We start from the raw sequence: 15,797 nt of genomic DNA on the forward strand, positions 1-15,797 counted from the left end.
TTGCCTGGCATGGTAAATCAACGTAATAGATGGGTTTTTAGGAGTTTGAGGGAAGGTGGGTAGTTTTTTACTTTGCTTTGGAATTCTGACAAGGTCTTTGTATAAGAGGTTTGAGCCTCAGAACCAGCGCCATCTCTGGCCTCTACCTCTTTGATTTGGTATTGGTAAATTCTGAGAACATTCCACGCGTGACCGAATAATAATGGTACTAAACCTCTACCCACGAACAGGGTTTCTATGCAAAATGAGCAGCGAACCACAAACCACCTGTGATAACGTTGATGTAAAGGCATCACTGATGTTCTTTAAAACAAATTTTCAATTTTGCCTTGGTGACAAAAAATACCCTTCTATTTTATTTGCTTGCATTTTTTCTGTTTACTTTAGCTCAATCTGCGCACAAAATAGCAATTCAACAAAAATGCGTTTGCCGTAAACCCGCATTTTCAAAATGTTCCATCTTTCTCCTCATTACAACATGTGAAACAGTCATATAAAACAGTCATATTGCAAATTCTCACTATGGGAGTTGCTTCCTGGAAGCGGCGAGGGGACTGCATCTTCAAATTGATTTAAATGAGGTTTATTTGGGGTATTTATTGGGCGAGGACCTTGCCCCGAGACGCGTCAAGGCTGTATTTATTTATTTATTTATTTATGTATTTATTTGGGCATTTGTATGCAGTGCAAAAGGGATCCATTTGAGCGTGCACATTGATATACTATGCATGTATGTTACACGTTGAATCCATATTGAACCCTATATTCCATACATCATTCCTTGGTGCAAAGACATTGCCACGGTGAAGGGTATGCAGCATCAAAAAGCGAGTACTCAAAGTGAAGAGAGCGTGGCGAAGAGGCAGTGAGCAGGATGTGGCCTACAAGTGTGGGATGTGATGCCTCGGACTAGTTCATGGGGTGTTTTGAACAGGAACCTTTTCGGTTCTCAAATTGCAGTAGGTAGGTGGCCAGTCTAAGAAGCAACCGCAGGTGGATCCAGAGTTTAGGCGCATAGCAGCAGAAGACATGTTTCTGTCCTAATTTGTTGAAGGCTTTCTGCAGGGTGGTGGCATGGTCGCTGGTTGCTCTCATCTCAAAATAGATAACTGGCTTAACATCAAGGCTATCTAACTTACTGGTCGATGCCCTAAATCTTGAACTCAAAGCGGACTGTAAGGCTGAGCCAGTACAGTTCTTCTGGGATGTCGCTGAATTAGGTGCTTAGAAGGTGTTCTGTTCCTCAAAATTCATAAAGTTGGGTATAGACCAGGGTTGTCCAACTCCAGGCCTCGAGAGCCGGGATCCTGACTGGTTTTCAGGATATCCCCCATTAATATCCATTTGGAAACATTTGCATGAATTTAGAATCATTGTATGCAAATGTAACTCATGAATTTTGAGGGGTATCCTGAGAACCCGACATGGATCTGGTCCTCGAGGTTGGGAGTTGAACAACCCTGGTATAGACCATTGAGCAAAGCTTTGCCTCCATATATTTTGGAGAACACTATGGCATGTTCTGATGAATACATTTTAGGTGGGGAGAATGATGGAGAGAGTGTGATAGGAAAGGAGGGAGGGAGTCAAGGAGGGATGAAGGCAGGGGAATGAAGAATCATGGGAGTGTGTTATCTTCTGGAGTTAGCGACTCTTATACCAGTCAATTTGCGTTTACTAGAGCACGAGGCTGATGCATTACAGCGGTAGGTTTACCTATGTGTGGTGCACTATATGGTGTTCTTTTCAAGTGCCACCATGGTTGTACGCTGGATAATTGTCATACGTGTAATTGTCTGCATTTTGGTACAGCTCCTTAGCCGTCCGCCTGGCTTCCTTGGCAATCTTCTGGAACCTTCTGAGGAAGATGATGACGAAGATGAGGAGAATGGCCTGGACGGCTATGAAGACAAAGAGGCATATCTGAGAGATGAGGGCCATATTGCAGTACCAGTACTGGCAGGTGGAGAGGATCTCGTCCTCGGTGAGGTACATGATGACGCGGCCGCGCAGCTTCTCAGGGGAGGCGCAGACCACGTCCTTGTAGAGGGCCCGCTCCTGCTGCTTCTGCAGCCAGGCGCGCAGGTACATCACGGAGCAGTCGCAGCACCAGGGGTTCTGCTGCAGTTGCACCCTCTGCAGTTGGCGCAGGTTGTCGAAGAGACCATTGGGGATGGCGGTGAGGCGGTTCTGGTTGAGTTGGATGACTTCGGTGGATGGTGGGAAGGAGGACGGCAGATTCTGTTCAGTCAGGTCCTTACTACTGCAGTCTACTATGTTGGAGCTACAGCGGCACAGTGGGGGGCATCGGGACACCACCAAAGGCAGGAGGACCAGCATAGCGAGGGTCTGTGCCCAGCATCTCACCTCCATGCTTGAAACCGGAGCCCTAAACACTTGGGTCTTCGACGCCCTATGGAAATGAAAAACAAAACGGGTATTAGTCTATAACAATCATTCTGGCACTCTCTCTTAGGGCTTATAATGCTGCATGAAATGTAATTCACTTTTTTTCGCAATCAATAACATTATTGCCCCTAATATGAGTTTGGCAGTACCACCTCAGGTAATACCACCAAGCTCGTTTACTGTTACTGCATGTGGTGAATACCGGGTACGGGGAAAAGTCAGCATGATTCCAAGTCCTGTATCTGTTATACATGGGGTTTGGTATTTACTCTATGTTGTAATTACTGCATGTGGTGATTACCACATAGTTTGGCGGTACAGTAAAAATCCTGTAGTGGTAACTACCGGTTGTTTTCCATCCCCATGAAGCCATGGTGAATGTTGCCTAGCAACGTGAAAGGAGCAAATACATATTTGCAGGTACTCTGGTCAGAGCTCTATAGAGTTATGGCTGCTTGTGTTTCTTCGATCGAAGGAGGAATGTTTATTATATGTATTTATTTATTTATTTATTTAATTATTTATTTATTTTCAAGGAGAAAAGAGAGAGACAATCATGGCCAAGTTCCAAAATGAAATTAAGAGTCAATTCTGCAGCCACCGTGAGGTCTTCGTGTTTATTACTCGATTTTGACCCTCCCACTGCCTCCCTAGACCCTCCCACTGCCCGCCTACACACTCTCTATCACTGACCGCCATCTGACCCTCCTCCTTCATGGACCAGTCGTGAGTGAGAGCAAGAACAGCATTGTGGCCCCCCAAACCTGTGAGCCGCGCCCCATTTCCCCTCTCTTCCATCTGCAAGATGACCAAGGAGTGCCATGCAATGCCACCTGCTGCGGGCCCTTATTCTGCATGCACAGCCTCTTCCGATTAGTCGCCCTGCACTGGAGACTGCCCCCGCCATCACTTCATCATGTCGGGTCATCTGACCTCTGTGACTAGGTTACTCAGCTCTTAATGAGTGGCTGAGGGTATCCTCACATAGGCAGCCTACAAAAAGGTATGTTGATAACAATATCACTTTTTTGCCAGGCTCACCCACCCCTGCCCTTCGTGTGAGTCACTGCTCTTGGGCTGGTACTCGCACCCCTCCCCCGGTCCTGTTTGCCCCATCCCTGAACCCCCGCCCACTGGATGGTCCTTGCTAGCCTTCTACCCCATTCCTAAGCAGCCCTGCTCCCCGACCCCCGACCGGCTGGTCCTGGTTTCCTCCTCCCTGAGCCACCATGTGGCTGTTTTCATCTCCCCCATCTTCCCAAGGAACCTCCTCCCCATCCGATCTTGGTTGCCGCCTTTACTCCCAACTCATGCTACCTTTCAGTTTTTTTACTGCTTCAACTCGTACCCTCAACTACCCTCCAGTGGAGCTTGTCCTTTTTCCCCTGTCCCCCAACATGTCTTCTAATTATAAAGGACCCATAACTTGGGACCGCCGCCATCAATCTTTGTCCTTTGCGAAGTGTTTTTTGTTTAAAACATACATTTTCTGCTTTACCCAGACTCAGGGTGGCAATTATTGTGATGACAACGCCCACCCAGGGCCAGTGCTATCACTAGGCAAGGTTAGGCGCTTGCCTATATGTGTCAAATGTTGTTGTTAGAAGTAAGTACCAGGCATCCCACAATGTTCAAAGAGACGTCATAGAGCCAGCGGCGCAGGCAGCTGCTGAACAAGAAGAGTTTCCTGCTAGTACCTTGGCATAAGGAGCAGATCAGTCAGGTGAGACAACCCATCCCCTTGCCCCCCGCTCTGTGTTATACCCTTCTCCCTGTTCCTGTTGATACCCCTCTCTACGGTGCCTCTGCAGTTTCCGTGCATACCTGTTACTTGTAATAATTCCTCTATTCAACCATCAAAATGAATCTCCCACCCCCATCGGCCTCTCCCATCAGTGTGTACATGTTTTCCGCCCTCTGGATGCTGCTCCAGTCCCCGCGTGCTGGTTGACGTGACCCCTGTACTTGGGATGGCTCCTCTGATATAATCGCATTTTAGGCCTTTTGTGTGCAGCAGCCCAGCGCCCCATGGAGTCCAGGATCCATGGGCTCATGAAGCGACTTAAAACTGTGTCCTCTTACATCATCTCCTGCACCACCACCTCCTGCTCTCAATCCTCCTCATACATCATCTCCTGCCCCACCACCTCCTGCTCTCAATCCTCCTCTTACACCATCTCCTGCCCCACCACCTCCTGCTTTCAATCCTCCTCTTACACCATCTCCTGCCCCACCACGTCCTGCTCTCAAACCTCCTCATACATCATCTCCTGCCCCACCACCTCCTGCTCTCAATCCTCCTTTTACATCATCTCCTGCTCCACCACCTCCTGCTTTCAATCCTCCTCTTACATCATCTCCTGCCCCACCACCTCCTGCTCTCAATCCTCCTCTTACATCATCTCCTGCCCCACCAACTCATGCCCTCAATCCTCATTTTACATCATCTCCTGCCCCACCACCTCCTGCTCTCAATCCTCCTCTTACATCATCTCCTGCCCTACCACCTCCTGCTCTCAATCCTCCTCATACATCATCTCCTGCCCCACCACCTCCTGCTCTCAATCCTCCTCATAAATCTTCTCCTGCCCCACCACCTCCTGCTCTCAATCCTCCTCATACCTCATCTCCTCCCCCACCACCTCCTGCTCTCAATCCTCCTCTCACACATCTTCTGCCCCACCACCTCCTGCTCTCAATCCTCCTCTTACATCATCTCTTGCCCCACCACCTCCTGCTCTCAATCCTCCTCTTACATAATCTCCTGCCCCACCACCTCCTGCTCTCAAACCTCCTCTTACATCATCCCCTGCCCCACCACCTCCTGCTCTCAATCCTCCTCTTATATCATCTCCTGACCCACCACCTCCTGCTCTCAATCCTCCTCATACATCATCTCCTGCCCCACCATCGCCTGCTCTCAATCCTCCTCTTGCATCATCTCCTGCCCACCACCTCCTGCTCCCAATCCTATGCTTACATCATCTCCTGCCCCACCACCTCCTGCTCTCAATCCTCCTCTTACATCATCTCCTGCCCCACCACCTCCTGCTCTCAATCCTCCTCTTACATCATCTCCTGCCCCCACCACCTCTTGCTCTCCCTCCTGCCCCACCTCTCCCAGCTCTCATTCCCCCTCCTTCCTCCACCACCTACTGCCCCCACCACCTCCTGCTCTCCATCCAGCGGCCACCACCCCCTGCTCTCCCTTCTGCCCCCACCAGCCCCTTCTCTCCCTCCAGCCGCCACCACCCCCTGCTCTCCCTTCTGCCCCCACCAACACCTGCTCTCCCTACTGCCCCATCACCTCGTGCTCTCCCTCCTGCCCCCACCACCTCCTGCCCTCCCTCCTGCCCCCACCATCTCCTGCCCTCCCTCCTGCCCCACAACACCTCCTGCTCTCCCTTCTGCCCCACCACCTCCTGCCCCTCCACCTCCTGCTCTCCGTCCTGCCCCCAACATCTCCCTCCCACCAACTCCTGCTCTCACTCCTCCTCCAACACGTCCTGCCCCCACCACCTCCTGATTCCCTCCTGCCCCCACCACCGCTCTCCCACCAACTCCTGCTCTCACTCCTCCTCCAACACCTCCTGCCCCCACCACCTCCTGCTCTCACTCCTCCTCCTGCCCCCACCACCTCCTGCTCTCACCCACTCCAGCTCCTGCCCCCACCACCTCCTGTCCCCATCTCCTGCTCTCCCTCCTGCCCCACCACCACCTGCTCTCCCTCGTGCCCCCACCATCTCCTGCCCTCCCTCCTGCCCCACAACACCTCCCGCTCTCCCTTCTGCCCCACCACCTCCTGCCCCTCCACCCCCTGCTCTCCCTCCTGCCCCCAACATCTCCCTCCCACCAACTCCTGCTCTCACTCCTCCTCCAACACCTCCTGCCCCCACCGCCTCCTGCTCTCACTCCTCCTCGTACAGCACCTCCTGCCCCAACCACCTCCTGCCCTCTCTCCAGCCCCCACCATTTCCCCCCTCGCTCTGGCCCCCACCACCTCTGGCCCTCCCTCCTGCCCCCACCACCTCCTGCCCCACCACCTCCTGCTCTCCCTCGTGCCCAACCACCTCCTGCTCTCCCGCCTGCCCTACCACCTCTGGCCCTCCCTCCGGCCCCCACCACCTCTGGCCTTCCCTCCTGCCCCCACCACCTCCAGCCCTCCACCTCCTGCTCTCCCTCCTGCCCCCACCATCTCCTGCCCTCTCTCCTGCCCCCACCACCTCCTGCCCCACCGCCGCCTGCCCCCACCACCCCCTTCTCTCAATCCTCCTCCTACACCACCTCCTACACCACCTGCTGCCCCATCACCTCCTGCCCCCACCACCTCCTGGTCTCCCTTTCGCCCCCACCATCTCCTGCTCTCCCTCCTGCCCCCACCACCTCCTGCCCCACCACCTTCTGCTCTCCCGCTTGCCCCCACCACCTCCTGACCCCACCATCTCCTGCTCTCCCTCCTGCCCCCACCACCCCCTCCCACCAACTCCTGCTCTCACTCCCCCTCCACCACCTCCTGCCCAGTGGCATCGCTAGGGGAGTCTCTGGGGGGTCAGGCCCCCCCAGTGAAACCCTGTGCCCCCCCATGTGGCCCCCTACCTAAGACGAGCAGTGACCATGTTCTCCCCTTACTTTTGTCTTTGGCCCCCTCTGTGCCCCTCCTAAATTTGATTCCTGGCGATGCGACTGCTCCTGCCCCCACCGCCTTCTGCTCCCACTGCTCCTCCTGCAACACCTCCTGCCCCCACCACCTCGACTCTCACTCCTCCTGCTACATCACCTCCTGCCCCCACCATCTCCTGTTCTCCCTCCTTCACCACCTCCTGCCCTCCCTCCGGCCCACACACATTTTGCTCTCCCTTCAGCCCCCACCATCTCCTGCCCTCCCTCCTGCCCCAACACCTCCTGCTCTCCCTCGCGCCCCCACCACCTCCTGCTCTCACTCCTCCTCTGCCACCTCCTGCCCCCACCACCTCCTGCTCTCACTCCTCCTCCACCACCTCCTGCCCCCACCACCTCCTGCTCTCACTCCTCCTCCACCACCTCCTGCCCCCACCACCTCCTGCTCTCACTGCTCCTCCTGCCCCCACCACCTCGGCTCTCACACCTCCTCCTACATCACCTCCTGCCCCCACCACCTCCTGCCCTCCCTCCAGCCCCCACCACCTCCTGCTATCCCTCCTGCCCCCACCACCTCCTGCCCTCCCTCCAGCCCCCACCACCTCCTGCAATCCCTCCTGCCCCCACCACCTCCTGCTCTCACTCCTCCTCCTACACCAACTCCTGCCCCCACCACATCCTGCTCTCCCTCCTGCCCCAACCACCTCTTGCTCTCGCTCTTGTCCCGCCTCCTCCTGCTCTCCCTCCTGCCCCAATCACCACCTGCTCTCCCTCCTGCCGCCACCACCTCCTGCCCTCCCTCCTGCCCCAACACCTCCTGCTGTCCCTCGCGCCCCCACCACTTCCTGCTCTCACTCCTCCTCCACCACCTCCTGCCCCATCACCTCCTGCTCTCACTGCTCCTCCTGCCCCCACCACCTCGGCTCTCACACCTCCTCCTACATCACCTCCTGCACCCACCACCTCCTGCCCTCCCTCCTGCCCCCACACCTCCTGCTCTCACTCCTCCTCCTACACCACCTCCTGATCTTCCTTCTGCCTTGCTGCCTCCTGCTCTCACTCCTCCTCCTACACCAACTCCTGCCCCCACCACCACCTGCTCTCCCTCCTGCCCCAACCACCTCTTGCTCTCGCTCTTGCCCCGCCTCCTCCTGCTCTCCCTCCTGCCCCAACCACCACCTGCTCTCCCTCCTGCCCCAACCACCTCTTGCTCTCGCTCTTGCCCCGCCTCCTCCTGCTCTCCCTCCTGCCCCAACCACCACCTGCTCTCCCTCCTGCCCCCACCACCTCTGAGCATAGGACTCAATGGGAATGGGGAGGATGCTAACAACAAGCCCGTTAATGATGGGCACGTTGTTAGCATCCTGGCCTGCTAGTGGGTCCAGCTTTTCACGTCCGGTCAGGCCAGACGTGAAAAGCGTGACCCGCTAGCAGGCCTCGTAATAGGGCATCCCGTAATGAACGGTGCCGGACCCGTACCGGCACCGTTCATTATGGGAGCGCCAGGGTCCTAATGAGGCCCCATATCTGTGAACCAAGAACTCAGCCTGCTGCGTTGCTTCGTGCTGCTGCCCCGCGCAACGCCCCTTTGTTGCATTCCCCTTGTTTCCAAGCGTAGGTGCCGGCTCCTCTGTCACCTGACTGCTGCTTGCTCGCCTCTGTTCTGAGCCTCCTGTGGTCCTGTTTTCCTCCTACCTGGGTTCCGGCTCCTCCGGGACTCTGTCTTCGGCATCGCTGGGTCAGGCTCCTCCCCTCTTGCTGCCGTTCTCTTTGCTCCGGTTACATCGGCATCGCTGGGTCGTGCTTCCCCCTTCTCACAGCCGCAAGTCTTGCTGAGATACGGCTCCTCTGGCATCGCAGAGACGGACTCTCTCCATCTCGCTGCCATTTTTCCTTGTTTCGCCGCCTTCTTTGCTTATTCTGGGGTTCCTCTTCTTCTCTCAGGGTCCCTTTTCCTTCTTGGGCTTTCTCGTTTGTATCCTTTTTAAGTCCCCGTGCTCATTTCTCCTCTGCACACTTCTTGACACTTTGCATTGCATTTCCTTCGGATTCCCGCTGGTCCTCTCCTTGCCTTTCATAGGTTGGATAAAAAGGTGAATGGGGCAATATGCGATCTGATTGGCTGGTTCATACTTTCCTGGATTCCCTGGGCGCCGATTGGCACTGGCCCCATATTCCCACTTCCTCTGTGGTGGTTAGACGCTGTGAGGGGAGATTTCGAATGGTATAACTTTCATCCGGCCCAGGGCCACCATGTTAGGGTCAGGCCGGGTTTCATGCTTGCTTCCTATGAAGTGCTCTGCTCACCCTGTTGATTGGGAACTAGGGCTCTTGAGCCAAATTAAAACAGTACGCATACGACTTTCATAACACTGCCCCCTACCATTGCACCACAAATGCCACCACGCTACCTCTAGGAAAACTCGCAACCATACCTGCCTAACCTCTGGGTTTTCCACAGAGACTCTGGGTTTTTAGCCTCTGCTCCGGGTCTCTTGGGAAGCCACTGGAGTCTCCGGGTTTTCGCTGCAGTTTCCGGTTCCCGTTCAACCGCTGCAGGTAGCCAATCGGGTGGAGGTGTGGGCAGGATGCAGGCAAGACCGAAAAGAATGCAGACTGGAGCAACATACTGCGAAGAATACTGCATTCAATGTGGTGTCATTAATGACACTGGATTGAAAGCAGTATCGATGTGTTTATTTTGCTTAAACTTTCATTCTTTTTGGACAGTTTGCCAGGGCTGAAGTCGAGGGTTCACGCAGCAGGACTGCGTCTACCTACTTTTTTGAGAGGGTGGACTCCTCTCCCCCCAGCTAAAGTGAGAAGCATTGAAGGTCCTCTTTGAATTCATGAATTAAAGCCGACATCAGGGATTGTACCACAGCCATCAGGTTTGCAGGCTGGACACCTCACCACTGCACCATATAACCTGATGAAAAACAACAAACAACTATGGGGAAATGTCCCATTTCGGTACTGCAAGTTCCAGGGAAAACCTTTGCATTGGTTTTTGGAGTTTAAAACATGCACACATTTTAACGTTTTCAAAAACACTATTTGAAGAAAATATCCTCTCTTGGTTTTGTGTGTGTATTGATTTTATGGAAGGCAAATGCCATTCGTCCTATGCAATTTGGCTGATTATGAATAGCCAATTTAATGAAATGTATTACATTCCACTGTGAAGTGCAAACCGCAATAGTGTTTTTAATGACAGCTAAAACAACCGAGTTTACCTTTTTGACATGTGGGCCGGGTGTGCGGGCGGAGCCCTGTGCAAAGGGACAGAGTCTTGTGTGGCTGTGGGCGGGGACACATCTCAGGGTTTTTGATTTTCAAATGTAAGCAGGTATGACCGCAACATGGAACAGATACACCAGCCGCTGCAGCTTGCAGTAGTGAACATTGGTCACACCGGGTGGTGACACACCTGCACAGAACGTTCCACGGGCAGGGTACACCGCAAGCATTGCATCCAGAGGAAGAAGCTCGACAGGGCTATTTACAAAATCTTCTGCATTATAGAGGGCGGCATCACACCCAAAAGGAGAGCCCTGCATGGCAAGTGTGTGGAGCTAAAACTCCTCAGTGTCCTACACTAGTATGCATCAGTCGCAGTGGGCCCCCTGGCAATACCCCAACTGTCCATCAGAAAAGCAGTATGGACACACAAGAAACCGTGGCATGTGCGCCCAAATTAGACGCACCACATGGCCTCTGACCAGCGAGGAGGCCTTCCATGACACTATCAAGTTGCCTACAGTCATCAGTGCCACTGGTGTCACACACCTGGCCTTCAAAAATATGTCACTTGGGGGCATTTGCCAACTGCAACCAGAAAGGCTGCCCTAGCCTCAACATACAACTAGTGTGTAATTGTAATTGTTTATTTGTACAGTGCTTATACACATGTGAAGTGCTTCAAGACGGGAAGGGAGCAAGGGAATACAGTAGTTAGTCTTATTTAATTGTTTTTGTTTTATAACGCGCTTAATACCTGAGTTTGGTTTCTAATCGCGGATCCGGGTTTTGAAACTCTGTTGCTCAGGGTGGTCTTGCTTTCAAGACCAGCACGTTACCCCTGTGCTATGCTCCGTTTCCAGGCCTTGAGGTTCCCGAATGATCTCACAAAAAAGTAACTAGCATACAAGGCTTGACGGCATTTCTCCTAGTGCAAGTGCATGAAGTGTTTCAGGCGCAACCAATTTATGGAGGGGAGACAAAGGGGGACAAGACAGAACTTACTAGCCTAGTAATTTCAGGTCATGCAAGTGTACAGACAGAAGTGCAAGGGAGGGGTGAAGGGGAACAAGTTCACCCAGTCCAGCAGGGCTTGGGTTAAGTGCAGAGAGGTCACCCCTCTCATGGAACGTATGCTGAAAGTGCTGTAGTGCCTAACATAGGGCAGAAGCTCGGAGGCAAGTGCAGAGACTGGCAGGGGAGCCTGGGACCTGTGAGACTCTGGAGGTGAACTAGGCTACATGTCAGCAAAAACTGAACAGAGTTAGGGAAGAGAAGGAGGCAGGAGAGAAAAAGAGAGGAGGTTAGCAGGAGAGAGGTAGAGAGAAGGAGGAGGATAAGAGGAAGGTCTTGAGGAGTTTCCAGAATTTAAGGTGCTCTGGCTCAAGGCAGGGAGGCTGTTCCAGAGGGAGGCACCTGCAGAGGATAAGGACCTACCCCCAAATCTCTGGTTGGAAAAGCAGCTCACCTGCAGAGAGTTGGAGGAGGCCCAGGGGAGAGCTCTAGAAGGAGAGTATTTAGGAAGAGATTGTTGTAGATATTGCAGGCCCCAGGCCCAGAAAGCCCTGTGGACTATGCAGAGGGTCGTGAACTTGATCCTAGAAGCCATGGGGAGCCAGTGGAGAGATTTCAGTGCCGGAGAGATGCGGTCCCTGGGCTTGAGGCCAAGGATAAGTCTTGCGGTTCTGTTCTGGATTAGTTGCAGAGGATGCAGGGTAGAAGTAGGAATATAGAGAAAGAGGCTGTTGCCATAGTCCAGCCTAGAGTGAACCAGGGCGCTGGAGACGGTGAGCCTCTGGGGGAAGGAGAGGAAAGGAAGAATACCTCTGAGGAGGTGCAGCTGTTAGTTGGACTTTTTAGAGATGTCCGAGATGTGAGAAGAGAAGGAGAGAGTGGAGTCAAAGATGACCCCCAGATTTTTTGCCTCACTAGCAGGAGGAGGCGCAGGGCCAAGGGAGGCCTGTCAGTGAGAAATTGGGAAAGTGGGAGCAGGGGTCCCAATGAGTACAATCTCTGTCTTGCTGGCATTGAGGCAGGGATAATTAGCAGCACACCAAGACTGAACTGCGGGCAGACAGTCAGGAATGAGTGAGGAGGAGGAAGAGGCCGAGGGTAGCCTGAAAGAGAGCTACGTGTCATCCGCAAAACACTGAGGTGAAGGTAGAGATCCTGTGGGCCAGAGGGGCCATGTAGACATTGAAGAACCAAGGGGATAGGTTAGATCCCTGGCTGAGGCCACAAGTATAGACAGAGATAGAGGAGAGAAAGGACCCAAGTTCCACCTGAGAAGGATGGTCAGAGAGAAAGGAGGCAAGCCACGCCAGGGCCAGATCTGTGATGCACAGGGTATCACGGAGACCGGAGATCAGGGTGTTGTGGTTTGACGTGTCGAAGGCAGAAGAGAGATGAAGAAGAATGAGGACAGAAGGAGACTTGGAGTCAAGATTTGAGAGCAGATCTTCATGGATGTTCAGAAGAGCAGTTTCCGTGCCTCTGGATGCTCTAAAGCCAGACTGATGGTCATGGAGACAACCAACAGATTCAGTGTGGAGGGTAAGTTGAGCGATAGCTAATTTCTCCAGGAGTTTGCCCAGCAAAGGAGTGATAGAGATCGGGTGATAGTTTGCTGGGATAGAAGGGTCAGCAGAGGGTTTTTTGAGCAGAAGGTGCACAAGAGAGTGCTTGGGAAAAGTGGGGAAAACTCCAGTGGTGAAAGAGAGGTTGCAGAGGTCGGCCAAGTTCAAGCAAGAGAATCAATGTTTTCCTTGATGGTTTTAGGAGGGGAAGGGTCAACCTGTTCAGAGGAGGCTCTCATGGCCCGGACTTGTCTAGAGACCTCCTTAGGTGTGACAGGGGAGAGGGAGAAGAGAAGAGGGGTGGTGAATGAGGGGGGCCCAAAAGATGTGAGTGCAGGCAAAGGTGTGGGGGAGAGAGAGGACAGGATGTCCTGTGTTTTGGCAGTGAAATGCACAGCCAGGGCCGAGCAAAGGGCCTGGGTGTGTGCAGTAGAGGAAAAGGCTGCAGTAGGATTGGCCAGTTCCTTGCAGACTTTGATGAGTTCAGCCGTGTTGTTAGTGCCGCGGAGATGTGGGCTTGAATATAGACTCCTTTCTTGGAGCGGATGCAGAGTCTATATTGCCTTTGGAGAAGACCTCAGGCCATTTTGTCAGATGGTGCGCCTGAAGATCCCCATTTCCATTCCGCTGCTCTGCACTTTCGTTTAAGGGCAGCCATCTTGGAATCGTACCAAGAGTTGCACTTTTTGGAAGGCTTCAGATGGACCCTCATGACAGTGGCAAGAATGAAAGCGTATGGAAGGCACTGTTGATGAGCACTGACAACGGGCAGCATGAGAAATATAAACATGATACATGATAGTGCAAGCAGCATTGCACAATTGTGTTATACAATATGAATAAAACAAACTAACAACTAATGATGATTTTGACACGCTTTATTGGAGAGGGATTATCCCATTGACATTAAACAGACCACACACAAGGACATGGGAGAGATGGTATGCCACCATTGCATGTATATTTAAAATACGACAATGGGCCTCATTACGACCCAGGCGGTAAGTTACCGCCTGGGCCGTGACTTTACCACCATGGCGTAAACTGCGTTTACGCCATGGTGGTTGGCGGACTTACCGCCCCATTCCGACCTTGGCGGGGCGGTAAGTCCCCAATCCCCATTTACCCTTCCCCATTCCCATTTTTGCCCCATAGGGCATAATGGGAGTGGGGAAGGCGTTAATTACGCCACCGTAAATTACGGTGGCGTAATTAACTCCATGGTCCCTTAGCGCCATGGATTTTAACACCTGCTAAAAGCAGGTGTTAAAAGCGCCATGGCGCTAAGGGACCTCGTACTCAGGCGGTAAGGGTCGGCGCTGTTAACGCTGCCGTAAACCCCTTACCGCCTGGGTCGTAATGAGGCCCAATATGTATAATGTGGCAGAATGGAGCTACCAAAGAACAATGGGCCTCATTACGACCCAGGCGGTAATCGTCCGTCATTACCGCCATGGCGTAATGAGCGTTTACGCCGTGGGCCGATGGCGTAAAGAGCGCCACATTACGACCCATCGTGCACGAGCATTACGCCATGGCGGTAATGCAATTAACGCCATGGCGTAAAAGGCCCCTACCGGCATCGTAAAGCGAGCAAGGTGCACTTCCGCCACCGTAAGTAGCGGCCACCGTAAGTAGCGGCCACCGCAATTTGCGGCGGCCGTAAAAAGTAGAACCGGAAATAGCGTCATCGCGCCGGAACGGGAAACAGACCGTCGGCCATCTTTAAAAACACAATCCATTGCCATCCTACCGAACAACACCAGACCCAACCCTGACACCTGTCCCAACCTATCACCCACCCATCCAAGTACCCGAAAATGCCAAAAGCTGTGAAAAAGGCATGTGACCGCCAGCGCCAGGAGAGATTCAGCCGGGAGGAACTCTGCATGCTTACGGAGACCATGCAAGACAACGCAGGTGTCGTTTTCTCCCCGGAAATGACCAGGACAGCCATAGGGAAGAAGAAGGCCATCTGGGCCCTGGTGGCTGAGCGCGTCAGCGCGGTGGGGACCGTACCCCGCACCCCACAGCAGTGCAGGAAGCGCTGGGACGACCTCCGCATACGGGTCAGAGCCGTCATCTCTGCAAACCGCAACCTTGCCCTGGGTACCGGTGGAGGGTCGGAATCCCCCCTAAAACTCCAACCGTGGGAGGAGATCTGTGCTACCACGATTGGCATGGAATCCATTGAAGGCGTCGGTGGGATGGAAAGGGGAGCTCCGACATCAGGCGATGAAGGTAGGTGCCTCAAACAAGACATGCCATAGTCACTGCAGTCCAATCATGCGTAGCACAAGGTTGCCCTAGAGTGTAAATGCAACACATATCAACACTGCCCATAGCCACATGCAAGCACCACCCTGTATGCACTGCTGGCACCCGCATACCTGCATCCACATTCCACACTAATAGGAGACAACCTGCATGGCACTGCCTGAAATCTGCCTCATCTACTGACCAGAATAATGTCAATCATTGTCATTCCAAAGTCCGCAGACTCATCAATAACGCCCTCCCTCCTTTGCTCCACCACACGCACAGATTCACACCCAGAGGACCAGGACACCCCTGCGCCGAAGATAGCCAAGAAGGCCATCAATAACGTCCCTGCACCCTCAACCTCAGCTGCAGTGAGGCAGACCCCACTACAAGCAGGTCCCACTGCCAGCATGCCTGACGTCCCACCGGCAAGCACCCCTGTAGGCAGCAGGCCAGCAGCAGCTGCTCCACCTCCACCGACATTGCCTGCCACAGAAGGCACGGGGTCAGCGGCCAGCAGCAACATTGGTGAGACAGCTGCAACAGCTGCATGCTCAGACTCAGACATGGAGCACGAGGTCAGAAGCCCCACTGACCTACTACATTCCCCCTGTTTCTCAGACGCCAGCCCCCATGAGCATCACACACAGGGGCACACAGAGGTAGAGGAGTGGCCTTCCACCCCATGCCCTG

General features: G+C 53.6%; 1 protein-coding gene across 2 annotated transcripts in view; it reads right to left on the reverse strand.

The window, feature by feature from the left end:
• Positions 1-333: 333 nt before the first annotated feature.
• GP1BB (glycoprotein Ib platelet subunit beta) overlaps positions 334-15,797 on the reverse strand; it is a 47,051-nt gene continuing 31,587 nt past the window's right edge. The window contains exons 1-2 of one of the 2 annotated variants that reach the window (XM_069620048.1): positions 8,722-9,084; positions 334-2,413 (exon numbers count right to left, since the gene is read on the reverse strand). In XM_069620048.1, the coding sequence (XP_069476149.1) occupies positions 1,747-2,373 (627 nt within the window). In that variant the 5' untranslated portion in view covers positions 2,374-2,413; positions 8,722-9,084 and the 3' untranslated portion in view covers positions 334-1,746. Of the gene's footprint in view, positions 2,414-8,721; positions 9,085-15,797 lie in introns of those variants that run through there. The other variant, XM_069620049.1, reaches the window with a different exon arrangement.

The sequence above is a fragment of the Ambystoma mexicanum genome, chromosome 10, assembly GCF_040938575.1.
Source record: "Ambystoma mexicanum isolate Mex_15411 chromosome 10, UKY_AmexF1_1, whole genome shotgun sequence".
NCBI classification, from domain to species: Eukaryota; Metazoa; Chordata; class Amphibia; order Caudata; family Ambystomatidae; genus Ambystoma; species Ambystoma mexicanum.